The 27,930-nt window shown below is 39.1% G+C and overlaps 2 protein-coding genes across 2 annotated transcripts in view; one reads left to right on the forward strand and one right to left on the reverse strand.

Moving 5' to 3' along the window:
* Positions 1 to 13,044, forward strand: part of sema3ga (sema domain, immunoglobulin domain (Ig), short basic domain, secreted, (semaphorin) 3Ga) — a 31,716-nt gene extending 18,672 nt beyond the window's left edge. Inside the window, exons 3-18 of the mRNA XM_036579280.1 lie at positions 1,235 to 1,395; positions 2,000 to 2,062; positions 2,173 to 2,292; positions 3,944 to 4,037; positions 4,154 to 4,273; positions 4,422 to 4,567; positions 4,839 to 4,953; positions 5,125 to 5,194; positions 5,289 to 5,433; positions 6,541 to 6,763; positions 7,523 to 7,611; positions 7,707 to 7,748; positions 7,852 to 8,009; positions 8,183 to 8,250; positions 9,394 to 9,521; positions 9,950 to 13,044. Of these exons, the coding sequence (XP_036435173.1) occupies positions 1,235 to 1,395; positions 2,000 to 2,062; positions 2,173 to 2,292; positions 3,944 to 4,037; positions 4,154 to 4,273; positions 4,422 to 4,567; positions 4,839 to 4,953; positions 5,125 to 5,194; positions 5,289 to 5,433; positions 6,541 to 6,763; positions 7,523 to 7,611; positions 7,707 to 7,748; positions 7,852 to 8,009; positions 8,183 to 8,250; positions 9,394 to 9,521; positions 9,950 to 10,360 (2,153 nt within the window). The 3' untranslated portion in view covers positions 10,361 to 13,044. The remainder of the gene's footprint in view (positions 1 to 1,234; positions 1,396 to 1,999; positions 2,063 to 2,172; positions 2,293 to 3,943; positions 4,038 to 4,153; positions 4,274 to 4,421; positions 4,568 to 4,838; positions 4,954 to 5,124; positions 5,195 to 5,288; positions 5,434 to 6,540; positions 6,764 to 7,522; positions 7,612 to 7,706; positions 7,749 to 7,851; positions 8,010 to 8,182; positions 8,251 to 9,393; positions 9,522 to 9,949) is intronic.
* On the reverse strand, positions 12,914 to 27,592 carry wasa (WASP actin nucleation promoting factor a). Its single transcript, XM_036579281.1, has 11 exons — positions 27,285 to 27,592; positions 20,916 to 21,056; positions 18,925 to 19,011; positions 18,583 to 18,679; positions 18,385 to 18,414; positions 18,247 to 18,276; positions 17,890 to 18,049; positions 17,513 to 17,691; positions 14,704 to 15,617; positions 14,347 to 14,458; positions 12,914 to 14,185 (listed from the first exon to the last, which is right to left on the reverse strand). Exons 1-11 carry the CDS (start codon positions 27,387 to 27,389, stop codon positions 14,133 to 14,135), a joined length of 1,908 nt encoding a protein of 635 aa, XP_036435174.1. The 5' UTR covers positions 27,390 to 27,592; the 3' UTR covers positions 12,914 to 14,132.
* Between the last annotated feature and the right edge of the window lie 338 nt (positions 27,593 to 27,930).

Below are 27,930 nucleotides of genomic sequence, written 5' to 3' on the forward strand. Positions count from 1 at the left end.
CTGTGAAAATAAACTTATTATGAAGTTACACTAGGCGCTCAAATACAGATTCAGGGAAAGATCACTGTTTAGCTAATCCACCCTCAATCTATGAGCTTCTGTCTTTGGTATTCTTAACTAACTAGAGATGCAGCACTAGTCTACCTCAGAGTGACTCTGTAGCAGATTAGTTCACCCAGTTGGTCCTCAATAGCCTATGCCTGGTATACCTCTTAAAAACTTTACAATATGCTGTAACTTATTTGAAAACTATCCCAATTTCACAAGAGTTTGATGGAAAGAGTGAATTGTTATGCATGTCTCAAACCGAAGACAAAAGAGGAGATGTGTAAGATCTCAGTGAATGTGTGGAAGACTGCGTTACCAAACGAGAAAAGAGCATTTCCAGAAGAAGAATTGTTAAACCAAACTTTTTGTTGCCATCGAAGTTAGCATCAGCGCCACTATGCGAGTGAGCTAACAGCCAGCCGACTCTGGAGTAGCCAGCCAACACAGATGGGGAAACCAGGGAGTATTTCACGCACTGATTAGGAATGTTAATATGACAGGATATTTATTGTTATGAATCACGTGATGCTTCTAATCAGATTAAGTCCACCTAATTCTAGATATCACTGCGGTATTCCTGATACACATACAGCATAATTTACAGCTTATCCTGAAGCATTTGATATTTAGTGCTGTCTGTAAGTAATGGGACAGGGACACTATTTTGTTAAACCCTGTACAATATTAAGTGAAACAATAACTATGAAACTGAAGTGCAGCCAAATTTGCTCAAAATCCTCACGCCTTTAGGATCTCCCCTCGCTCAAAAAGTAATTTGTCAACCTGCTGCTCAGTACTAAATTCATTTGTCCAGTTGAAATGAAATAGTGTGCTCTATGGACTAAACAGCTATGAGTCCTTTATGTTGCCCTAAAATAAATACTCGTAAATTAAAAGTGACTCTTTACACTGTAACCTTATGGTCAGTTTTACTACAAATATGATGTCTACGAGCATAAACAACACCGTACTTACAAAGTGCCCTGTATGTAAGATACATAGCCTTAAAACTTCAGACAAATAAATGTTTTCACTTAATGTTCACTGTAACTGCATGTTTCACCTGTTGATTGCTTGCAGATTTGTACATAAGACTTCTTAAGAGAGAAGGGATACTGTCTATGAACACTTCAGCTCATAAACAGTTAGTTTTAATGACAACATGTTGTTCTCTATGCCTCGTCAGAGCTAATGGACACTCGGGCAGCAAGGCCATTCAGCTTCTCCTTCAACACCAGCGACTACCGAATCCTCCACATGGACCAGGACCAGGGCCGGCTTTACCTGGGCACCCGCGAGTATCTGGTCTCTCTGGACATGCAGAATGTCAACAAGGAACCTCTTATTGTAAGGAGATCTTACTTAACTTCCCATTAGCAATACAGTCAGTGACTTTGGTACCCACAGAGTAGTTGAGATGTGTGCTAGTTAAGATTGGAGCTTTCTGTGTTCCACTGTATTTTCTCTCTCTGTGTAAAAAAAAAAGCCCAATGACTGCCTTTATTGTTGGATGTATAGTCTCTGAGTGAATATCAACAAAAAGTCTAGTATGTTCCTATGAATTAGTTTTCAAATTAGTAGTTCATCACAGAAAATCTACACATTTTTGGCTTTGCAAGGGCAGTTGTGTTTATGTCTTGACATTAAAGGGTTAAACATGCTTATCCACATTATTAAAGGCTGTGATAACATTAGTGACATGCTTTACTCAATGTATTAGTCTCAGCTGTTTTATTCATATTTACCCACTCTTGAGGATTCCTAACTCACAGTTAGTGTGCTGGTGGGATGATCTAGAATCAGTTTTAGCCTTCATACTGTAAATAATATGCTATTTAGAATGGAGAGGAGAAGATCCTAGATCAGCTCCTCCTGTGCACCCTTGATGCAGGCAGTGCCTGCAGGTCCATACAAGTATTCAGGTTAAGAGTTTTTTTTTCTGCCTTCTTAGATCCACTGGCCTGCTCCAGCACAGAGAAAGGGGGAGTGTCAAATGACTGGGAAAGGAAAACATGTGAGCCTGCCTCTGCTTCACAACTGAATTTAATTCAGATTTGATTATAGATTAAACAATAGTAAGTCAGTAAAATAAATTCACTGTGTGTGAATGTGTATGTTTCCCAGGGGGAGTGTGCTAACTTTGTGCGCCTAATTGAACCCTGGAACAGAACTCATCTGTTCACATGTGGCACTGGAGCTTACAAACCCATCTGTACCTTCGTCAACAGAGGCTGGAGAGCTGAGGTACACCACCTGCACCCAGAACCAATATGTTTTATGTACAGTAGTGGTGGGCAACACAGTGATGTTTATCGATATCATGAAAAATTACATCACGCTGTGTGACAATACACTCTTCTGAGCATATCAAGGATATCGTCAGTACTTCAAGAACGCTGATCAATGTTTAGTGAGGAGTAAACAATTGATTAAAATAATTGTATTCATAGTTTTAATAGTATTTTTAAATGTTGCAATACTGGTACCAACGTTTTAAACATCTAAATATCATGATTCATATTGAGTATCATAAAAAAGGTCTTATGTTTATATCAAATTTTGGACACATCTGATTGTATATTTTTGATTTTCCTAAAGACATCTAAAGGCTTATGCTTAAAACTTTCAAAGTTGCTTGTAAGACAAATATAATATGCTTCCTATGTATGAATTTCCAAAGTCAAAACACAAAACTTAAAAACATTTTTTGAAACAAGTACTTTTCTTGTAGGACATCAATGAAATTTAGAGTTGGAAAATGTAGAGTTGGAACCCCAGTCATTTTTTCATACTAATTATTATATGTTTCTTGTTAAAAGTTAATTAGTGGAATGTCTGTCCTTGTTCACACATTTCAGCCAATCAGTTGTGTTGTGAAAAGAGAGGGCGGGGTCTGAATAGCCTTGTTTGGTAGAAAGCCAATACTACTGACTGGAGTCATTCCATATGAACTGTTATAGTTTTGATGTCTTCATTATTCTTATGAAAATGTGGAAAATAGTAAAAAAAAAGATGTATCCAAATGTTTTTATTGGTATTTTAAATGTAAATGTCTGTATGTGATGGGAAATTTTGAAGACTAATCCTTAACCTAACCCTAACTACAATCTCAGTAACAAAAATGATTTTAAGTATTTAATCATTTCTTTGGTCCTGACATTGTGGGTCACCCCCAGAGGTGGGTAGTAACTGTGTTACATTAACTCAAGTATGTGTACTTAAGTAAAATATTGATGGATTTGTTCCCTGCTGAGTATTTTCAAACCATAATACTTTTACTTCTATTAAAGTATATTAGTGAGTTTTTTACTCAGTTACATTTTTTGCTGTTCATAATTAGTTACTAATTCCTTTTTTGTGTTTATTTTCATTGTTTTTTGTTGACAACATCCGTACTGCTTTGCGATTGATGGCAGCTTTGGCATTTTAGCATTTTAGTTCAGACCAAAATAATCCAAAAAATAGAAAAATAGAGGCATAAAATAGAATCAGTTCCTGTGCCAAAAGGTGCTGGATTCACTAAGAAGATTCACTGCAGTTCTATAAGTTACTCAGTACTTTAGTAGTTTTTTGACCTAATACTTTTGTTCTTTTACTAAGGTGTTTTATTTGAATATACTTTTACTTGTGTTATTATTTTACTCATGTATCAATACTTTTACTTGAGTATTGATTTAGGCTACTCTACCTACCTCTGGTCACCCCTGTTTTTTTTTGATTGACCTACAAAGTCAACAAACAGACACAGACACAAATACCTCCTCCTTACCTCCTACCTCCTACACACATATACACAGCCTTAACTAAACCAAACAACAAAATACCATGTAAGAGGAGATCAAAAACATTAAAACAAAAGCTCTTCTAAATACCTCTGTCTCCCTTGTCTGTGCAGGACTATCTCTTCAGGCTGGTCCCTGGACATCTGGAATCAGGAAAGGGCAAATGCTCCTACGACCCAAACCATGAAGATGTGGCGGCTCTCATCAGTGAGTCTCTTCCAGCAGAAGATATGGAGATTCACCTTTGATCTCTAGTACTTTACATAAAGCCCATGCTAATTTCCCCTTTTCATTCCACCCTTTTTCTGTCCTCCTGTTCTCAGATGGTAATCTGTACGCTGGAGTGCATGTGGACTTCATGGGCACAGACCCTGCCATCTTTAGGACCATGGGGAGCAGACCGGCTGTGAGGACAGAGCAGTATGACTCCCGGTGGCTTAATGGTAAATATCTAGAAATGTAAAAACATTAGTAAAGTATAATTTGACAGCCAAGTACCCAAAGGTGCTTATCTACTGTCCTCTCTCTCTCTTTCTCTCTCCCTCTCCCTCTGTCCTTCTTTTTCCGACTGTCCCACTGTCTCATTTTCAGAACCTGTGTTCATTCAGATAAAGCAGATTCCAGACAGCTCAGAGAAAAATGATGATAAGCTCTACTTCTTCTTCCGGGAGAAGAGTCTGGACTCTGGAGGCACTGCAAGCCCCAGCGTGTTGGCCAGAGTGGGACGAGTGTGTCTGGTGAGAGAACTCAGAGGTCCTTCAAACTAAGTCTAAAACTAAGCACTTACCATTAACCATCACATTGTATAGGTTTAAGCTTTTTGATTTTAAAACAATAAACCTGGTTTGTTATTGCTGTAACATTGAAAAACATGGTATAGTGCACTTGCTCTAGAAGTAAGCCTGCTGTTACTGAGACATCAGTGTAAAGCTGATTCTTCGCAAATATCACCACTATTAAAGCAGAATAAAGAGAGTGTGAATGACTGTGCTGTATGTGTGTTAACAGAATGATGAAGGAGGCCAGAAGTCTCTGGTGAACAAGTGGACGACCTTTCTGAAAGCCAGGCTGGTTTGCTCCGTGATGGGTGATGATGGTGTGGAGACTTTCTTTGATGAGCTGAGTGAGTCATTTTTAAAGTGAACATGCTTCAGCAACTTCATATCACTTTCACATAATCATATCAATTACATACATCATGTTATTACCGCATTTCTAACTTAACTGTAGCTAGAGAATATCATATGAGTATTTCAAACAGGATTTGTAACACTGCTTTGCTCCACCATTTCAGGAGATGTCTTTATTCAGCCCACCCAGGATGAGCGTAACCCCATGGTTTATGCAGTTTTCTCCACTGCTGGGTAAAGATAGCTCTTCTGTCTTTTGCTGTTAGAGTTTATGTCACAGATATACTCCTTTAGTAATACAAAGTGTTTTGTGTGTGTTTCTTATCAGGTCAGTGTTTAAGGGATCAGCTGTGTGCGTGTACTCTATGGCTGATATCCGTAATGTTTTTAATGGGCCTTTTGCCCACAAACATGGACACAACTACCAGTGGACAGCGTACACAGGAAAGATTCCCTACCCTCGACCTGGAACTGTGAGTTGCAAGCGCACATTCTTTAAAAGGTCCAACTCCTACATTTTTATCTACTTTTTTTTTTTTTCCTTGAGGCCCATTTATAATGGTTGTGTGTTTTTATTTAGTAAGAACGGTTGGAATTCTTGTTACATGACCATTTTTCATCCTCTCTTTATCCCTAAATGCAAATGAGCTCTGAGCTGAAACACTCCTTATAACTTCAGCGTGAAAGGCCGGGGCTAAACTGCTGTAGGCTGAATAAGCAGATATATGTAAATGTGTTGTTCTATGTGACATTACAGAAACAGTGAATTCAGAACAGGCTGTTTTTACAGGCTAGTTTGTTGACTGATGTTTGATCGGTACACTATTGAACAATGTGAGGATCAAAAGTGAGGAAAAGCTAGAAAGTATTATGTCCCAGAGACATCGCTATGGTGAGATGAAAAACCACCCATTAGCTAACTAACCTGCTTCATTGTAGCTTCCATAACCAGAGAGGAATAAAATTAGTCACTAAAACTAGTTACTGTAATATATGACGATATACCATAGCATGTAAAGGCAAATTACCAGAAGCCTACTACAGCACTACAGCGAATGCTGAATACTGCGGTTTTCTCATTTTTTCCGCAGTATTGAACTTTGCTATGGTCAGCTTTACTGCTACCGAGCATGCTAAAGCTACAGTTTAGATTATACGAGGAGCTTAGCACAGCTTTCCCCAACCTACAGAAACAGTGGAGCAGGGTAAGGTAATGCTGTGTTTACATGTTGACATTGGTCCATGCCTTATTGCAGAGTAGGTTTAACCTGCAACATTACACCACCAATGGCCCTGCATAGCTATCCCTGCACATGCTAGAGGACAGCTTGTTGTGAAAATCAGTGATAATCATAGGAGAGCTTTGGCAGTTACTTTTATTTGATTAAAGTGCAAGAAGAGTAACATTTTCTAATTTTTTATTCATCCTCTCAGGCCCTTAGAATCAGTCAATCAATTCTGTTGTTGAAAATTACAGCATAACCAATTTTTATGATCTCTATTATGTCTGTTGATCTGTTCTTTATAAGGAAGATTAGTTGGATTCACATACTTTTATCTGATTCTTTGTCACCCTCTAGTGTCCCGGAGGCACATTTACACCAGGCTTACGCTCTACTAAGGATTTCTCTGATGAGGCTGTAAACTTCATCCGTAACCATCCCCTCATGCACCACCCTGTGTATCCTATACACAAGCGCCCCCTGGTGGTGCGCTCAGGGGTGGACTACCGCTTCACCACCATTGCTGTGGACCAGGTGGATGCTGTGGATGGGAGATATGAGGTGTTTTTTCTGGGCACAGGTGAGCCAGGCTGCCGAAGATGGGTAATGCATACAAAATGCTTGAGTTTCATGTACTGCCAATAAGTGAAAGTGCATAAATGTGTAAATAGAGAAGAGCGGGGCACACCCTAACACATTTTGTGACTTATTATGTAAACGTATTTGAGCAAGATTAATATTTCAAAATTTCTGCTACAAGTGAAAATATAAACTTAATGATGTCCGAATGTTACAATTGAACCGTTAGGTGGGGTTATTTGTAACAGATGGAGGGGCTATTTGTAACATTCACTAAAACTCTGGTAAAATGATGCCAACAGGAAAAGAAGCTGTGTCATTTTTTACTGCAAGTTAGAAAATCTGTGCATTAAAAAGGTTATATACCTGTTTGAAATTTATCTGGGAAGATACGTATTTCTCTCGCTGTTTATTTAGAGAGGTTCAGTTGTACACTGTGCTACAGCTACCATGTCAAGGCTTTATTTGAGCTTAACTTTCTCTCACTGTGAGTTATTTACAAGTATAGAAAGGTGCTATGTTCCACACACCAAAAGGGTGCTTAAAATAATATATTCTTCCGGATGAATATTGAGAAAGTTCTGTCTGACTGCTGTCACAATTCACAGTTGTGGTTGCTATGGGACTGTTGTTGTATGTTGTTCTGTTGTTGCATGTTTTTCTGGAACCTGTTCCACTACATAAAACATTCTACTCATCTTGTGTTAGGTTGTGCATTCTCCCCTATTACGTTAAAATGCTTATTTTACCGGTTTCACAGATCGTGGTACAGTCCAGAAGGTAATAGTCCTGCCCAAAGATCCCACCACCATGGAAGAGCTGACATTAGAAGAAGTGGAAGTTTTCAGGGTAATGAAGTCAGAGCCTAACGACTTTTATCCAGTCTTGATGCTGAGAAATGAAAAAGGAATGGCGATTAATGTGTTCTCTGCTTTTTTCTACAGACTCCTGCCCCAGTTAAAACAATGAGGATATCTGCTAAAAGGGTAAAACATGTAGCCAATGGACGAAAATATCTACACAGATTTTTGATGTTACATTAGCGGTTCAGGACTCAATATGTCTCTCTTTGCTGTCTCTCCTCTACAGCAACAGCTGTATGTATCATCAGATGCAGGTCTTACTCAAGTGTCTTTGCATCGTTGCGGTGTGTATGGAAAGGCCTGCTCAGACTGCTGCCTGGCCCGAGACCCCTACTGCGCCTGGGATGGAGAGAGCTGTGCCCCTTTCACACAGGCCACTAAAAGGTCAGAAATGGTTAATGACTACTACCATGGCTCCACCTATGTAAAGGTTATCACACAGTGTTTCAAAGCACTGCATAATGTTAAGCACTGCACTGTGTTATATTAAAGCTATTTAAGGAAGTTAAATCTCATGTGTGTCGTATATGTAACACAAGTAACTTGTTTCCATCTAGGAGGAGCAGGAGGCAGGACGTTAAGCACGGTGACCCTCTACGCCAGTGTAGAGGCTTTAATGCTAAAGGTACCGCAGTGCTAAATAAAAGGCTCTCTTTCATCAGCCTCCTTAAGCATATACGAATTCATTGAATGTACTTGAGTCAAATGTGTGAAATCTTTCCACATGAACAAACTTATTACTTCAACAGAACTATTGTCAAAAGTAAGTAAAGTAAAAGACAAAAAAACTGTTAATATATTTTATTTATGTGAAATGATGTACACATTTGAATCAAGTAAATTGAATGCATGAATGTATTAGTGTTTTAAACTTAAAATGAATTCTTATCTCTTCTTGTTACTGCAAATCTTCTGTAGTGCAGGACAGGGATTACCCTGTGCCTAGTGGCCTTTGATGATAATCCTCATGTTATACCTATTATATAGCTCTGTATTACCATTAGAGCCCATATTTAGCAAAGGATGTGAGTCTTAGGATCAGTCTTTGCCTTTTACATCCAAATGAATATGATTATTTAGAAAGGTGGACCTGTTCCTACACCAGAACTTCTTCAGTTCAGAAATATGGATAATAGTGTTTATAAATAATAAAAACAAATGATTTAAATGACAGTGCTATACATAAGTCAGAGACCACCTATCATTTATTTAATTCCCAGTCAAAATGGCCATTAAGTACAAGGTTGCCTACTATGCATAGGATTGGCTAAATTCGTCAGGGTGCTTATTTTATCTGCTGTAGCCTGCGCATTCTCATCGCTCCTCTGTGGGCCACTTTGCAACCTGCCTCCACCTCGACTCCTCCTTCACGTTGGGTCTGGCGTATTCAGCACCATTTTTGTTGTCAGTGATGGCTACTCTGTTCTGTATCCTGGGGGTGGGGGTGAGGCTGGGGGGTCTTTCTGCAGGGAGGTCCCAGAACAGAGCCATATATGCCAAATATAACTGCAAATGAAAACTAAATATTTTCTTTGACGAAGTGATTCTGACTGAACATTTTTATTTTCCTTTGACTTTTTTCCACTCCTTATGCAAGCGAGGCAAATGCATAACTTTTACTTAATGGCCATTTTGATTAGAAATTAAATAAATTGTGTTGTTTTCTGATTTTTCCAAAGTTCTGTATTTGACAATGGTATTAAAATTCAGCATGCATGCCATTCTTAATGGATCATGCACACAATTAATCTAATGTCTGACTCTTCAGTGGAGAAGAGACTGAAGGAGACAGTGCAGTTTGGCGTGGAAGGAAGCAGTACGTTTTTAGAGTGTGTACCACGGTCACCTCAAGCTACTGTCAAGTGGCTCTTTCAGAAAGAAGGAAGAAGGAAACTGGTAAGATCTCACACAGTTTCTGTGTCTCTTAAAAGAGGAACTGCAAACTTACTTACAAGCATTAGCAAATCATGTGACTATATGATATTTATAACTGTCTTTTGCTAAGTTGTTTCTGCTTTATAAGTTTCTTTATCCCTTTAATGCTGAAGCTATTTCTACATTTTAATTGACTCTTGTCCCTTAATAACTTGGTTCTCTGTGCTGTTGTCGCAGTATTTTTTTGATGTAAAGAACATGATCTAACAAAGCCAAAATCTGTTCAGCTGAACATTTTTCTATGCTGAACACTGACAGGCAAATGTTCCAACTACTTTGCCAGCAGATTTTATAGTAAAAGGCCACACTATCAAAGTCTGAACGCCGATAAGGCTATTGCGCTAAAGTAGCAGCAAGTGCCATTTACATACTCTCTCCTCTGCATGCAGCTGAATCGAGACAGGGAGGTGTTGAAGACCCCTCAGGGCATACTGCTCAAATCTCTCACCCACTCGGATGCTGGCCTCTACCACTGCCTGGCCACCGAGAACAACTTTAAGCACACCCTGGCACGCGTCTCCCTGCGCATCCTGGACCGGGACATTGCCGTGGCCCTCACAGTGCCGGACGAGGAGGAGGAGGAAGAGATGATGAAGAGACATCAGAAGCCTCATCAGCAGGAGCCTCCAACTGCTCCTCCAGCCAACACAGCACTACCGCTGGAGGCAGAGATGCGCATGATCCACCAGTACTGCCAGTCCTACTGGGCAGAGCTCTCCACTGCAGGGAAGGCTGAGGAACAGCAGACCAAACGCACCAGCCGCAGACACACAGAGGGCCTGGAGCCCAGCGGAGGCTGAGGAGCTCAGGAACTGCCCAGTCCTTTATTCCTCCATTTATTCAGTACAGGGATGTCTGGTTCCAGTCCTGGATGGTCAGAGTCCAGCACAGTTTAGTAATTTCTTTGCTCAAACACCTGGTTGAAACACTTGCATCACTAGAAGACATATTGTCTGTACCAATATACAGAGACTGGTGTCTCATACAGTGCTCTCCACAAATATTGGCACCCCTGGTGAACGTAGTAGCTGTAAAAAACATTCTTTCTTGCTTATCCTTTTGATCCTTCATGTAAAATATAAACAAAAATCCCACCTTATTTGAAGTACAATTGAAGGGAAGAAAACAAATTTTATCATGAAATAAATATTTTTTCTCAAATTTATTTTGTGTGCCACAAGTGAAGGTACCTCTACAAATTCTAAAGACTGAAATCTAACTGAAGTGAATTTTTATTCAGATTTTAGGTTTTAAAGGTCCCCATGAGTGATAAATCGTTACCTATGACTTCCTGTTTCAGGAAGTAACTGGAGGTGTTAAGAATCTGCCAGGAAGAGGATGTATGTCTATATTGACCTCATGCATGGTGGGAAGGATGGTTTGAGTAGCTAAAGGATCGCAGATGGAGACTTGCAGACATTAGTTAAGTCTTGAGGTCAGAATTTTTCCCAAAATACAATCAAACGCCACCTCCATAACCAAGAGTTATTCGGGAGTGTTTTCAGAAGAAAGCCTCTGCAGGACCAACAAACTCAAGCACCTACAATTTGCTAGACTTAAATATCACCTGATATATTTGGAAGTGACTGTGGTATTAGATGTGAGCACTAAACAGGTATATTTTAAGCAGGGAAATCACCCAACTATGCTAGACTAAGGCCCTCCAGGACCAGATCTGGACACCCCTGGTTTAGTCCCTCAATCTGTCCTTGTCTTGTTTATTCACCTGGCTGAGGTCGAAAAGTTGGAGTTAACGCACTACTGCTCGTAGAGATCATTCCATGTGTTTACTCGACTCTTTTTCTGTAGTTTGTTCATTCATTAACCCTTTAAAACCTAAAACCTTAACATGTCACTGCCAGACTAATAGCTTTACAACATGACATATCAGCATGCTTCAAATTCCATGTTAAACTAGAGAAACTAGACAGATTAATCTTTTATAGGTTGCATATTTGTATTCAGTAACTGGCATAAATGAAAAATATTTTTAAAAACATAGTGATAGTGTAATATATCATCACTTTTCAGTCAAAAACTGAATAAAGATATTCCCAGGTGGCCACTTTTAGGTTTAGGTTGTAAAGGGTTAATGCCGACATTTGTTTTGTCCTTTACTTGATCATTCATGTTTTTGTTGTTTGTTATTATGTTTTTTCCCCCCTTATGTTCTTCCTTCCTAATATTATTAATAGTCATATGCAGAAGTTTGGACACCCATGATCAAATTACATTTAGCTGTTTTCTAGTGAAAAGAGGTTGACACATCCTCTACAGAGAACACACTTCTGCATGTTTTAATGCACAATAACTGTTTATTTGCTGAATTTAATATACTAGAGAAAAATCTTTACATTTTGGTGTGTGCAAAAGTTACAGCACATTTTATATTGTGTTTATTGTTTCCAATATGTTAAACTCAGTAAATAAACAAAAAAAGTGCACTAAAATTTGAAATAAAATGCCGTATTTAAGCTTGTTCTCTGTAGAGGATGTGCTCACTTATTTTCACTTAGAACATCAACATAATTTGGCCCGGGGTGTTCAGACTTTTGCATATGACTGTATCTCCTCAGCCTAATATTGAACCTTTTATATGTTACATTAATTTTGGACCATATTTAAATGTGCTTATGCTATGACCATCATCATGATGTAACGTTGTGTATGTGGGCAGAGTTGGTGTAAACTGTTACTGATCTCCAGTTTAGTGGCTTTAAAATACCTTCATTTTGCCGTTCCAAATTCTGGTTTATGTTACCAGTGGAACTCAAGTTTAAGCACCTTACAGTATGATTTAATTCGAGCACAGTACTGGAGAACATGACTTTACTGTGTGTGTGTGTGTGTGTGTGTGTGTGTGTGTTGTGTGACCATTCAGTCTATGGGCCAGTGCAATTCCCCGTTTGCTGACTGGATGCTGAGAGCACATGGTCAAGTGCAGATTCTAGTAAACCAGTGGTTAAAGTTGTACCTGTATCCTAGTTACTTCTTCTTGGTTAGAAAATGGCACCAAATCTTTTGCAAAGAACACTACAATGCCTTCATGTGTGTGTCACTGTAGCTATCTGACACTTTGTAATGTATATTTATTTTAAGGTTGTATATTTTTTTTCTCTGACAAAGCTTATTGGTAGAGGATATATAAAGTAATGGTGGAGGGCATTTCTGCATGAGTGACAGAGGAGATATACAGTACAGTATTTATTTAAATGTAATTATAATGACTGACACTGTTTTAGGAATTAAGTAGAGACAGTGATTGACCTTTCTTTGGATAAATGTTAATCACCATAGGAAATGTGTAGCTACTAATGATTCACCCTCAAAATGATAACACTGGATTTCGGAGGTGACTAAAACCGCACAAATGACTTTATTGTTTTTGTCTGTTTTTACATAGATTGGCAACCCATTGTGTTGTTTAAATGTTGTCTTGTTCTTAAATATAATGTTATAAAGAAAATAAAAGAATTGCTGTGTATAGTGAGCTCACTGGTGTAATTAGAGTATTTGCGCCAGTGTTCTGTTCTGCCTCCCAGCCCCCTGCCCACCCCTCAATATCATACAGTATCACATAAAAACAAACAAGTCTCTTCTTTGTACATTATTGTAAATTGCCCATATCACGTCACAGCTTGATCACCAGTTAGACTGATTCCGTTTCAGAGTTAGCACCTAACACACAGTACTGTGCAAGTGTAGGCGACCACTCTTCATTTATTTCATTTCCCATCAAAGGGGCCATTAAGACACTCATTTTACAGAGTGAAGAAAATAGCAGAAAACATATTTAACAGAAAATTATACAGAAACTTCAGCAACTAAAGTGTGTGTCCACTCTTTGACTTCATTACAGCGTTCTTTTAGTTTTTCCACATTTTGAAGTTCAGTCTTAGAAGTTGGTTGCATTTTCTGCTTCTCACAATCCAAGTTAATCCCAAACACATTCAGTGATGTTGAGGTCTAGACTCTGGGGTGGTCCGTCCATTGTTCTGAGAACACCAGCAACTTCTTTGTTTGATTTTTAGATCTGGATCAAGAGTCCTCTCTCTAAAAGACGAAAGCATTAAGTACTGTTTTTCTGATGGTGACAGTTTTGGTGGTCTACCAGGTCTTGCATGGTTGTTAGGGGTCCCATTGTCTGTATATTCTTTAATCGTTTTTTTGAATTGCAGCTTTAGAAACTCTGACTTATTTCATTTAATTTCACTTGATTTTTCTCCTTTCTTATGCAAGTAGACTATCTTATATCTTATCTCCTCAGAAATATCTTGTACAAATGACTTGTACTTAATGGCTGTTTTGACTGTAAATGAAATAAATGAGGGGTGGTCTCTGACTTCTGCACAGTAATGTAGGCTATGTAACAAATCTGGATGAATCGTTTGTACTGCAGTTAGACTGTTTGCCCTGTGAGTTGTTTGTTTCTATTTACAAAGGCAATAGATGTTATCACATTATTGTGCTGCATAGCAACTGAAAATGAATCATTGTGTCTCAAGTTCCTCAACATGCTCAAGTCACTGTGTAGATGATCTAATGCCACAAAGTCCTTCACTTGACCTAAAACTAATCCCACTCATCATCATCATCCTCGTCATCGTCAAACTCATCTCCTTCATCTGTAAAACATAATCAGTTTCATTTTACACAAATGGCATCAGTAGGTGAGACAGAAGCATGCTTTGAAAAATTCTTTCAATATGAACTGATTGCAACAGCTTAACATTTCAGCCACTTAGTACTGACCAATGAAGAAAGAAAGAACTGACTACTCATTTACCGGAAGAGTGGATGACTTTGCTTCTCTTCTGCATGACCATCATGAGAGCACCCACAATTCCCTCCCCTGAATCTGCTGCTGCAGATGGTGGAGGATCAGGACTTGCAGTTACCTATTTACAAAAAAGTTGGACATTCATTATTGATGCTCAAATCATGTACATTACAATCTCAGTTGAATTCTTGGTGCAAAATAATCCAGGTGTATATTCAGGACCTGTCTGCAGGCTTTTCCTGCTCATCATTTTCTAATGAATATGTAATTTACAAACTTTAAAGTAGTTACTGAATATTCCATAGTAGTTTCTGGGTAATGATAATCTATGTAATACACTTTGAGTTTAAGGAGTCAACAAACCGTTTTGAGCTTCATTCCTACACGTATCTGGTCCAGTAACGCTCCTCTACCTCCTCCCCCACTGCTGGCTACGGGAGGAGGTGGACCGCCAGGGGCTGGGGGTTTAGCACTGGGCAGTGGGGCAGCAGGAGGAGGAGGTGGTGGAGGAGGAGGAGGAGGTGGACCGCCTTGTCTAGAAATAGCTGGAGGAGGTGGGGCCACGTTTGTGGCTGGAGGAGGAAAGCAGGAATCAGACTCCGGAGGTGGAGGTAAGGCATCAAAGTCTGGTGGTGGGAGAAAATCAGAGGGGGGAGGAGGAAGAAAAGATTCAGAAGATGGTGGAGGAGGCGGTAGAAAATCACTGTGATCACGGGGAGGTGGGGGTAAGGATCCAGTTCTCCTGCTCGGTGGAGGTGGAAGAGGTTCAGCAGACGGTGGAGGTGGCATGGGTCCACCTCGAGGTCCAGGTGGTAAAGCCTCTCTTCGTCCTCCTGGGGGCAGGGGCTGGGTCCCACTACCCCTTCCTGGGGGAGGTGGTAGGGGTCCGCTTCGCGGAGGAGGTGCTGATGATGGAGGCCCGTCCCGCCCTCCTGGTGGTGGGGGAAGTGGTCCACTACGACCCCCTGGAACTGGAGGTAAAGGTCCACTCCGGGCTGACGAGGGTGAAGGTGCAGATGATGAAGATGGAATTTGAGGTAAAGTTGCTCTACGTCCCCCTTGTGGTGCTCCTGGTGTTGGTGGTAGAGGCCCTGAACGCCCTCCAGAAGGTGGAGGTGGGAGGGCTGATGAGGCCCGTCGGCCCTCAACGGGTGGACCACCTCCAGGGGGAGGCGGTAAGGGTCCCAGGCGAGCCTGAGAGGAAAGAGAGGCAGATCCAGAGGTAGGTGGAGGAAGAGAACCCTGACGGGCCCCAGGAATTGGAGGAAGAGCACGATCTGTGGGACAAACATGTTCAGTTACATTCAAGAGAAACGCAAATGAGACATTTTTAGATGCAAAGCAAGAACCTGGATTGTAACTCTTTGTAACTCGCTCATTCACTCATTCATTCACATTCAGCATTCAGAACAAAATCATTCAGAAAGGTTAAGTGTGAAATTTACAGAGTCAGAATTGTTCACCATTATAGTACTAGGAACCAGACGTCTGAAGCATTTAATGGCTCTAAAAGCTACATCCAGTTAAATTATTACACAAAATGGTTATAAATACATTGCTTGATACCTGAGACATTGTTTTGTGATAGTTTTGTCAGTTTTGTTTTGGCTTAAAACATATTTTTAATATAAATTATTACTCCAGGATCACTTTCGTGTGTCCTCTCAAAACCGCATTCTCAACTGAGATCAATGCGCGCAAGCTAACGTGCTTTTGTAGTAACTAACCTGTAGCTACAGCCGTTCAACACGGCTAACGCCAGTGGCAGCTTTTGTTTACAGTTTCTTTTTTATAGTTTGCTTAGCTTTTTTAGAAGATGGCAAAGTAAGCAGAGCATATAATTTAAACCAGAATACACAAATGAGTTGCGATGGCTTGAAGGAGAGAGAGCCAAAAAGGAAGAGAGAGAGTAGAGCAACCAAGGGTGAATGGAAATTGGTGGTGTCAACAACAAACTACTTGCTACTCTGCTTACCAGTGCATAGGGTAGGACAGCGATGCAGACAGACAGTCTGTTGTAAGCTAACAACAGCTAACAATGACTAATTTATTTCACTCACAAATGTGTCCTATTTTGATTCCAGTTTCTGTGGGGGTAAATACAACAAAAGGAACCGCAGTTTTCTTTAGCAGCCGGCATTTGAAGAAATCCGCTTTGCTTTGCCTTTTTTCACTGGTCTTGAGTAAGTCGGTGAAGTTGTCGCAACAAACCCTAAGACTGTGGAGTTGTTCGACTTGGGTATTTGTGTGCAGCTTCAAAACGATCAGCCACAACTTCAGGATTTCTGGTACTTGAAACAGGAGCTGAAAAAAACTGTACTATTTTTTTCCATTTATTTTCTCATCCTGGTACAGCGGAGTTTACCACCATTTTGAACAATTACCTGTTAACAATAACCAGCATGGTGTAACTGTGATTTATCACAGCTAATGTGTGAATACTCACTAAGCTGAGTTTTGCTGACACTGTGCGATGCAACAGCGCCTACCCAAACAACACAAAACGTGTGCAGGGTGGAGAGATACATGCAGAGCATTGTAGGAAAAAATAGTACCCAAAGAAAATGTGTTTTTTTCAAATTTAGCACTATTTTACCATCATCAGCGTGACATATAAAAACTTAAAAGACACATGTTAAGTTCACTGGTCATTTTGGATAGCAGATGAAATTGTGATATTTGTAGTGCAGACACAATGACGTCTGGTTCCTAGTACTACAACGGTGAACAATTCTGACTAAATTTCTCTGGAAAGACGCATTTCACACCAAACCACTCACAGTGATTCTGTTTACATCTATACCACTGAATGATTAACTCATTTTGCAAAATTGGTGGAGTTCCCCTTTATGTGCATTCAGTGGTGTTACTGCTGTATTGCAACAGTTCTTCAGTACTTCAGCGAGGTTATAGAGATGACTACAGGTCAAAACAGGCACCAGAGTAAGAATTTGCATTAATCACACTATGTGTTCTTGTTCAGTTATGTATTAACCCCTTAAATGGCCAGGGCCCAAAGTTTTATTATACACTTATATAACCTAAGAATAACTCAGCTAGTTTGCACTGAAGTCCCTGTAGTTACTAAATCTAGAGCCTTAGCATGTAATAAGCCTGGGATTTTAAGGGGTCAATAGCTCTTAAAACCAACTTTCTCAGAAACATTCCTCACCCTGTTGGTTCATTTCCTTTTTCACTGCCTCCATTCCACCAGAGCGTTCAATGACATCGTAGATGAGCTTCGAGGTCTCTGAATCTCTGAGATCAGCCTCACTGATCCCTGCACGGGACAGCAGCTTCATCAGGTCTGGATCCATGCTGTTGGCATCCATGCCAAGATGGGTAACATGACTGAAATCACAATATAACAGATAGTAAGGGAAGAAAAAATGTCTCTGGAGCTGAATTTATCATCTGACACTGACACCATTTGAAGTTATTAAGTCTTCACTCATCGACACTGGCTGTCTGTTGTCTACAGTCCAAGAAGTCATCTGTTGTAAGTCCTTAGCAGTATAATGTCTGAAGTGCCAAATATCTGTCACTCACGTGAATCCACTAGGTGCGCCAATTAACGCCTTGGACAGTTTGGACCCCTTCTTTTTGCTTTTTTTCTCTTTCTCCTTTTTCTCTTTTTTTGATTTGGTGGGAGGGGCTTGATTCTGGATGTTAAGGTTTGCCAGTGGTAGTGGAGAGCAAGTCCCAGAGCCTGAGGTTTAGAGGTGAGGTGGTTGTTGGATTGCCATTATCATGCAAACACCATTATTACATTTAGAAAATCATTGTTTCAATGTGCATGAAATAGAGAAAAACAGTCATATGAGCTTTGTGCCACTGTCATGCACTAAACTAAAAGGAAACAGTAATCATGAGTGGAAGGCCTGTAGAAATAAAGTGTTCAGTTACCATTTGGAGGTAGTGGGGGCAATGCGTCGCCTGGAGACAAAACAGCAGGAAATTATGGTTACAAGTTTAAAAACAATCACCAGTACAAATGACCACACATATGCTTGCACACTGCACTCTCACTATCAAGAACCTTACCTCTGTTGCGGCTTTTCCCCTGGCGATTTTCTAAAAAGTACGAGAAACAATAGGAAACTATTAGCACTTACTAAATGTGAACAGACTTATTATGCTTCTTATGGCAGTTATCTTTCATAGTTTTCATCATATTTAGTGTCAACACTGCTGTATGTGGCTTGAACCAAGTTCTGATCTGTGCCTGTTTGTGTAACTAACCCGAGCGATTGATTCTCTGGCTGATCTTCTCATCCACTGTAACAAAGAAGCTCTCGGCTTCTTGCTCGTCTGCAAAGTTCAGGCCCACTTGGCAGTCCTGAGAGGGGACATGTTGGAGTTATGGATGATAATTGCTCAGAAAAGAATAGAGGACCACCAACATGCTTAGCCTATAACAACACATACTAATTCTGAGGACCGTGAACATCAACGGACTTTCATAAATGATACTGATTTTGAGCACTTCACATCTGCAAGATGCAAAATGTCAATGTAGATTTATTACTGTAAAAACAGCACACAGTGTACATGCAACAAATGCTTTTCCTAATGAATACTCACATCTGCAGGGAAGGTGTGGAAGAAGGTATCAGCTCTGTGGTAGGTCAGCTGATTATAGAGCTCCTGTTCCCACACCAGCTTGTTTGCCTGAGGCAGAGACACAGATCTCAGAGTCAGCACAGACTCAGCTAAACTCACTGAACACAGGTTTACAGCTGATAGAAGCCTGTGAGAAGTGTCAAGTGTGACATTGCTTTACTGAGTGAACACAATCTTATGAAATAACTGACACACGGAGAAAGACTGAAACTCCTCCTTTCTTCTATCTAACGTCCTGTTTGTTTCCTCTTCTCCCTTGTGTTTCCAGTGATAACGTTTCTGCGTCCTCTTATATCTCTCCTGAGCAGCAGTCATCCAGGACAGTGCCATTACTGCTTATACTACAACTGTATATTGACTGTGTATTACGTTTTGTTGGTTTTCTAAGTAAAACTAAGTTAACACATCCTCTACAGATAACACACCTCTGCACATTTTAATGCACAATTACTGTTTATTTGCAAAACATGTAATTTTACTGGGGGTGTTCAAACTTTTGCATATATATTATGTACCCTAAATTTCCTTTTATGAAGTGCTTTGTATGTTTTATTCAGTATTTCAAGCAGCTGTCTACTATCTACTACTGCCAACGTGACTCATCAAAAAAAAATGTTTACATACTTTTAATATTCTTTTATATAATTGAAAATACTGATTCCAAACCATTCTAAACTATTGATTCGTGGGTGTATATTCACTATATGCATAAAAGTTTAGTGCTTCTTCTGCAATCAAGGGTATTAATAGGGAGTTTGTTCCCTGTTTGCTGCAGTAACAGCCTCTACTCTTCTGAGAAGGCCACAAGAGCATTCGTGAGGGCAGGCACTGGTGTAGGATGATGAGTTCTAGATCACAAGCTTAAATCCAAGCCATGCCAAAGCTATTAAATGGAACTCCATCACTCCACTTTCACTACTTCACAGTCCAATGATGGGGGGCTTTATACACCTCTTGCCAACACTGTGTCAGTGCTGGGTCCCCTGAGTTCACTAATTTAGAAGGGAAGTCTGAGTCTAGTTATTGGATACATAGTGTATACGTCTTGAGTGTCTGATTAAACAGCAGTTATGAATCATGACCAAATCTGAAGGCTTTGCAACTGTATGGTGACTTTTAACATGTTTGAATGTTTAAACTGAAGTCAGTTGCTAGTCTTGTTTTAAAGACTAATTCCATTGAGTTTTTAAACAAATCTGCATGATTCAATTGTTGAGATGACAACAAAGTCATTCTGAGTGGTTTGATGTGAAATGGTTAATTGGTGGTCGCAGGAACCAGAATACACAATGTCTAAAACGCAAATATATTTACTATTCAAAGCCACCAGTGAACCTACATGTGTTTTCTGAGTTTTTAATATGTAATACTGATCATGGCAAAACAATAGTGAATCTGAAAAAAGTTTTCTTTGGTGACTATTTTGCCTCACAGCTCCCTGTACCTCTCTGCCATGCATGTATTTTAAAAATACTGTGTTCACCACTATTAAAAGAGACACATCTTTCACACAAGTCATGATGCTTTGTTTTCCAGCTGTTGTTGGCCACAGCCACGCTGTACATAAGCAGAGATGCACACTCTGGGGTGGCTCTGGGGCAGCTTCTATAAGTGTCCTTAGCAAAATAAACCCAGTAAACAAATGCTGAAGAACACCAACCTAAAACATGTCAACTTTTCTTGAACATATGTACGTTCATACGTACAGAGCCTCTCAAAACCATTACAAAGAAAGGTCTTAGGCATCAGGCTGCATTTTCATAAGCATTTCTTCCTGTGAGGGAGCTTTTACAGGCTTTGGACATCTAGTTCCCATCACCACCCCTGTGCACAATTCTCACGTTTCTCTAGAATGGAGCATTACACATAAAAATAAATAACCTACCAACCTAAAAACCTAAATCCTTTTAAATGCAGCAAAGTGAAGCAGCAGGAAGCTCAGTCTGCAGTACCTTGATGTCGTAGAGGCGGATGAAATACGAGCGCTGTGGATTATCCTTGACGAAGCAGATCACTCCTGTGTGCTGCAGACTCCAGTTGGAGGGGCTGTGTGGCAGAGCCATGAACATCTGCACCACCGTCGTGCACAGAGACTAAACACAATGACACACACATATTACATAATGAAAATATTCAAATAATATGAATTTATTATGCAGTAATATTAAGTATCAAAGTGTGCTTTCACTTTTTGGTTAACATATCATTTACAGTCTATTTCCAAACACTATGAAGTTAAGCCTGAGCCTTAGAAATAATTGTGAATAACTACTGAATTGTCTTTTTTGTGCATTGTATATGCAACTATTTAAATACAAGCCTAAAGTGGCAGAATTAGCTGATTCGCTATCTTGCTAGCTGTCGATGCTTAGTGGATCATTCTACCATATTGGTTGAATCAGTCAGAGTTGAAAACACATTTTGGACTTTTAACTGGCTCGTTCTTTTGCTGAATGGCCCTATACCTTAATTATGTTAAAAAATCATTATTCCTTAATAAATTATTGAACACTCTATTTTGTCACTACAAATTTAACACTAACACCTCCAATACTCTACCAAATGTTTCAGTAGTGACTATTTTGGTAGGGACAATTTTTGCTTAAAAACACTAGCATAGTCCAGCAAACACAACGTTAAACAGTTGTACACTCATAAAATTATAATATTTTTATTAACACACAATACTTACAGAAAATATGTGTTTCTGTAGAGACAATTCTTAATGTTACACACTGATTCTCAGACTTTGGGACACATTTACTTCGAAACAATGAGCTCTAACTGCTTTCCATGTGGCCATGAAGGACAGGGATGCAGTCTCACTTCCTGCTCTAAAATGCAGGGGTGTGGCTACAATAAGGCTCCGTCAATGGACTAAAACTCTATATGTTTTGGTAGTGACATAAAACATGGAACAGCATCTTTCGAACAAAGTTTTTTATTTAAAAATTAAACTCATTATAAATCATCTTTTAACTTCACTTTAAAATAAATCTAAAGATCTTTTAAAAAAGCTAAGTGTTGATTTAGTTGAAATTCAGGGGTTAGGGTTTGGGACAGTGGCATCCCTATAAATGATGACTTTGTATGTATTTAGCTCATTGCTATCTCAATCAATGTCTTGGGTTTAAATAGATTGTGACATATTCCTTGTAAATATCTAAGATGTGAACACGTTATTGTTTTTTTAATAGTTTTTTTCTGTGTAGGCCCTGATCGCAGCTGACGACAGAAACAGCTCCAGCTCGGCACCAATCAGAAGGTGGAGCTTTTGTTAGTTATGTTAGACCCATGACGCATCTCATTAAATGTGTTTGCTGCTTTCGTCTCAACCCAACTGATGGAAACGCACAAGTATAATAAATAAAACACTTGATTATGAAAGCTAACAGCTGTGGAAAACTACTGTGAAAACATTTTTCAAACTGTACCAAACTAATCAGATCAAATGGACTTCGAGATGAGATTTCTTGCTGCACTGAACAGGTTCCTACAGAACTGTGACCTAAAGGAAGTATCAAGTGTTAAAGAGCCTTCTCTTTAAGAGGAACACACTAATTGACTGAGCTTCAGTGTGCACTATAGACAAGGCAAGCATGACAGGAAATGTCTAGAGTTCACTTCCCCCTCACCTCTGCCCACTGTTCACAAGTATAGAGACGAGGAACAAGGCCGTCACACCTCATCTCACACATCAAGCCATGCAGCCAGCTCAAAATAACACACGCTCACACATTCACACATCACGCCATCTTCACAAAATGGCAGATTTGTTCACTTCAAACTGACAGCCTAAAATGGCCAAGGCATACAGTTATACTTCTATGCTTAGCATAAGCGTTTACAGTATTGTCAAAGCAAGTTTGTGATATAATATAATACAATACAAAATAATATAATATATAAATGGTTAATAATATAGTAAATGATTTAGTTAACTGTACATCTTCCTTAAACCTTAAATTCATTTTTCAACCACACTGTTTATTGTTTTACATATAATCAGACTGTTTTTTAGTTTTTGACAATTTTCTTTTGCATATTTCAACATGAAATCTAGATTGACTTTTTTTTAAACCTTTTTAGTTCATGAGACGATGTATCATATCATAGCATGCGTCAAAAACAAAATTTCCATTTTCCTTTAATCTTTGATCAAACGTAGTACATTTTGCCCAACAGGAAAACACTCTGTTTACCTCACCAGTCTCCTCCCCTTCCACCACCCCCACCTATTGGCTAGCTCAGACAGAGACCACAGAAAAGAGACTCCCCTAGTACCATGTCTCACTCAGAAATATGTCACGAAGGAAAATGTATCATCATTTCTGATTCATGTTGCCTTTCAGTCTTTACTAATCTATAGCAGATTTAGAATCTCATCAATGGATTCCCCTTACAATATACATATGCATACTTATAAGCTATATGATTTCTCTACATCTATAATAATCAATATGTATTAATTATCTATCATTATATCATCATATCTATCTATTAAATAATTAATACATCTATAATCTTCAAAATTTCCACCTACTGTAATATTTCTATAGTACTGTCTCATAGTAACTATAACACTCGTGTAATATCTTTGATGCTTGCCTAGTATCTAAAGAACTTGTGTAGTGTTCTGGTAGAAATGACTGTAATTATCTAAATTTACTATAAGATTCTTAGAGAAGTTCTGTAGAGAGTCCTGCAGCATTACTACAGTTCCTTGTCATAATGGTGAACTGCTGAAGGAGATGGCTAATAATGGCTGCTGGCTACAAGCCAGACTTGACCTTCACCAGAGAGCTACTTTACACTGTTACTTTCTCCACATCGCCGATTTCAGGATGTTACATTATGCAAAGCACCTGCACTGCTTCCTCATCAAACATCATGCTGCTCAATCACACCTGGTGCTCTCGAATTCGGTGCCCATTACGTCTTGTGACTTAACCTTGTGACTCTTTTTTTCCCTTTTCTTACACTAATAAACACACTTGATGAGATCAGCCTTTAATATTGATGAGGCTTTTTGTTTTAATGAGTTCAAAATGATCACATTTAAATGCTCTTAAAATGACTTGCGGAGTTGCTTTAAACAGGCAGCAGATAGACATTTATAATTAAATTAAATAATATAATTAATTATAATTACAAAATGTGCCTTCTGGTTTGGGCAACTTTGACTAAATCAAAAACAGCATATTTCAGATCGAGTGTGCCAAATCAGCAATACGCCTTACTGTCAATATTCACTGACATCCCAGGACGGATCGACTAGATCAAAAACATCCACAAACAACTGATGCTTCTTTAATGTTTGATAGAATCATGTTGGACTTTTCATTTCAGTACTATCCACCTGCTGATAGAGGTTTTTCTCAGAAATTACCAGATGCTTCAGTGTTTCCCCCACACGTGACCTAGCGTGAAGAGAAGGGCTCAGCACAGTAATTTTCATTTTCGGCGAATACATTTTTTGAATAATGGGGAATTCCTTATACTTCTAGAGGTCATTTTCAAAAACATGAAGTGAACATGAAGTGAAGTGAATTACTTGATGAGAAAGTGTGACAAAGCTGCATAGATTGAGCCCTTATAATCCCAGGTTTACTACATACAAAGGATTATAATTGTGTAACTACATGGACTACAATGCAAACTGGCTGAGTTAGTCTAAAACTTTGGCCCCCTTGTTGAGGGGGGGTTAAGTTCGTCTTCTATAGTAAATAAAAAACCCACTAACTAATTGTACTTTCAAGTAAAGAAATGATTGTGAACAGCATGTGGGTTAGAAGTGCTTTTCTCTCTGAGTGTATATTTACAATACATCCGGGCAATATGACAATATTTATAATTATCATGATCAATTATACCACAGTATGTCACATTAAGCTTTTCTAAGTATATCATGGATGTCATAAGTACTCCAAAAACTGCAGGTATGATTTAAAGGGTGCATTTTTAGTCCTATTTAATTGGATATAGTGCAGCACAGTGCATAATTGGATCCATATTATTTTTAAAATGTGGCTCTACTTTGTTCTAATTTATCATATGACAGGAAACATAAATATTGTGACACACTGTGTATTGTAAAAACACCCTGAACTACCATGATGCGACAATTTACAAGCACTATGAAAAAAAACTATGAAAGCACATTGTCCGTAGTTCATTTACCAACTTTTTGGTTGTCAGCAGTATTTTGATGTCATGATTACATCAGAGTCTGATTAAGCACATTCATCATGATGGCTGTGTGATTTTCTTCTCTTTTCTAGGATTCTGTTGCTTTTATCAGCAGTGGTGCAGTCAGAAAAACCTAAAAGATGCAACATGTAATTCAGAAGCCTTGAGCTGAACTGTTGACCCTATTCAACAGAACATCACTCCAATTCAAATAAATCTCTTCTAAAGAACGTTCGATGCACAGTTGCATGCAAAAGTTTGAACACACATGGTCAAATCACGTTTTGTTGGTTTTCTAAGTGAAAATAAGTTAACACATCCTCTGCAGAAAACATACTTAATTACAGCATTAACCTGCAAATGTTAGTGAACAATCTGTATCTATTTGCTGAGTTTAACATTTTGAAAAAAAAAAAAACATAAAATACAAAATGTGCATTAACTTTTGCACAGGCCGCAGTTTATGTTGAACTGTTTTCCCAGTATGTTAAACACAGCAGATAAACAGTAATTGTGCAATAAAACGTGCAAAGGTGCACACACCGTAGAGGATGTGCTCTCATTTTCATTTTAACAAAACATATCATTTGCCCAAACTTTTGCATATGACTGTATACAGTATACAGTATATATTACACATGAAGAGCCGCATGTGCTTATAGGTGCACATAAAATGACCCAAGACAGCTGAAATATGCAAATGTGTTAACATGTTGAGATGACATACACTCTTAAAAATAAAGGTTCCTAGACGCTTCTTGGCTTGGACGTATGGTTCTAGGAGAGGGTTTAATTGATGTGGAACTAAGGCTCTTTACATTTTAGAAAGGTTCTTCATACTTGCACTTTACATTTACATATGGCTCTTTGAAGAACCATCCACTGAAAGGTCCTTTAGTGAGCGGTGGTTCTCCAAGAGTATATCCAGTATATGCTGACTCTATTTGATTGAAAGGAACATCTGGCATAATTAAGTCAGATTCACATAACAGTGTTCACCTACAACTTTGACAATAAAGGCGCCAAAAGGGTCCTCTGGAGTGATACCAACAAAGAACAGCTTTTGGTTCCCTACAGAACCTTTCTTTGGACGGTTCTTCAAAGATCCAGTTTTGTAAATGAGATGTGTTAGTGTGAAGAACCTGGGTACAGTTTCAAGCACCTCCACATAATGTAAATGTTCTAGTGTAGGTAAGAACCCGTCAACTGATATGTGCACGTGCCAAAAATGGTTCTTGGAGCGAAGAGGTTCACTAAAGAATCCTTCAATGGATCTGTAAATGAGTGTGAAGAAGCTTTAAAAGTTTCAAAGAACCCCTGCAGTGTAAAGGGGCTAGGAAGAACCCATAAAATGGTAAATAATCTTAACATTATGTGGTTCTTTAAATATTCTAAAGGCTTCTCACGTTCACAAATCTCTTTTTAAAATTATGGTTCTTTAGGGAACCAAAAGTGGTTCTTCTATGGCATTGTGCAAAGGATCTTTTTTTGGCTCTTGTATATGTCAATTTAAAGGTTCTTCCTGGAACATGTACACTATGTAGAGGTCCTGCAAACCAGTAACGACTCAGTGAACCAATAATGGCTCTTCAATGGCATCACTCAAAGAACTTTTTTGGCACATGTGTATATTCATTTAAGGGTTCTTCATGGAATGTTTACATTATGTGAAGGTTCTTCAAACTTTTTTTTATGTAGAGGTTCTTTAACCTTTGCAAAGGAACCCTTTGAGGCAAGCAACACACACTGAATTCAGCAGTGGAAACCTGCTGTGCACCCTTAAAAACATGATCCTTCAAGGGTTGGACAACAGCTATGTACAAAATCTTAAAAAACTTTAACAGTCTGAATGCATAAATGGTTCTTTGCATGGCTAAATATCTCAAAAACTACATGGTTCTTTAAAGAACCTTTCAAAAAGTGACTCCATATGGCACTAAATGGGTTCCACTACCAGTCATAAACCCTTTCTTTGGTACTATATAGAGCCCTTTTTGCTAAGAGTGTGGCTCTCCGTTGTTGAGTTCCAGAAGCTGAGATCTAGAAGCTGACTGAGAGATCAACATTTGACTCTTGATTTCCTGCCCCGAAACGGAAAAAACTCTTCACCGTGTGAGAACCCCTTTACTTACCACACACCTCCTGCCCAGGAGCTCCTCCACTTTTTCATTCTCCTGCTGACTGAGCAGAGAACTGCCAACGTTCTCCTGATTCTTATTCTTTGACCCTCGCTTCATGACCTCCTGCGTGATCACTGCTGACCCTCAGAGACTGACTGGAACACAGAGAGCGAGAGAAAGGCAGAAAGACAGAAAGAGAGAGAGAGAGAGACAGAGAAAGAGAGAGAGGGGTATAAACTCTCTCTCTTGCTGTAGAGGCCAGTGCTCAGCAGACCCCACACAGCACAAACAGTTTCTCTTCCTACTTCTCTCATATAACATCAGTGCACAATGGCTTTTCACAGGAAGTGGACGACCACACTCTTTTTCTTCTCTTCTATTTTCATACTCTCACTCAAGCACGAGCCGCGCGCTGCTGTGGTGGCACTAGATACTTCAGAACAAACAGTTCTCTGATACGTGAAGCTAATAAAATGTCAACTAAACAATCTTCTGCCCATTAAAACAACTACTGCATCTCAATCACTGCTTTGTTGACCACTGTGGGGACAGTAGTTTACCTTTAAAATGTTATTTAGGGCGTTTCTCGAATACATGAGCTAAATAAAACTATAAAAAGAAGGTTCTTTAAGGGTTCTTTAGCAAAGGCAATGGTTTA

This window comes from Colossoma macropomum, unplaced genomic scaffold, assembly GCF_904425465.1.
Source record: "Colossoma macropomum unplaced genomic scaffold, Colossoma_macropomum, whole genome shotgun sequence".
Classification (NCBI taxonomy): Eukaryota; Metazoa; Chordata; class Actinopteri; order Characiformes; family Serrasalmidae; genus Colossoma; species Colossoma macropomum.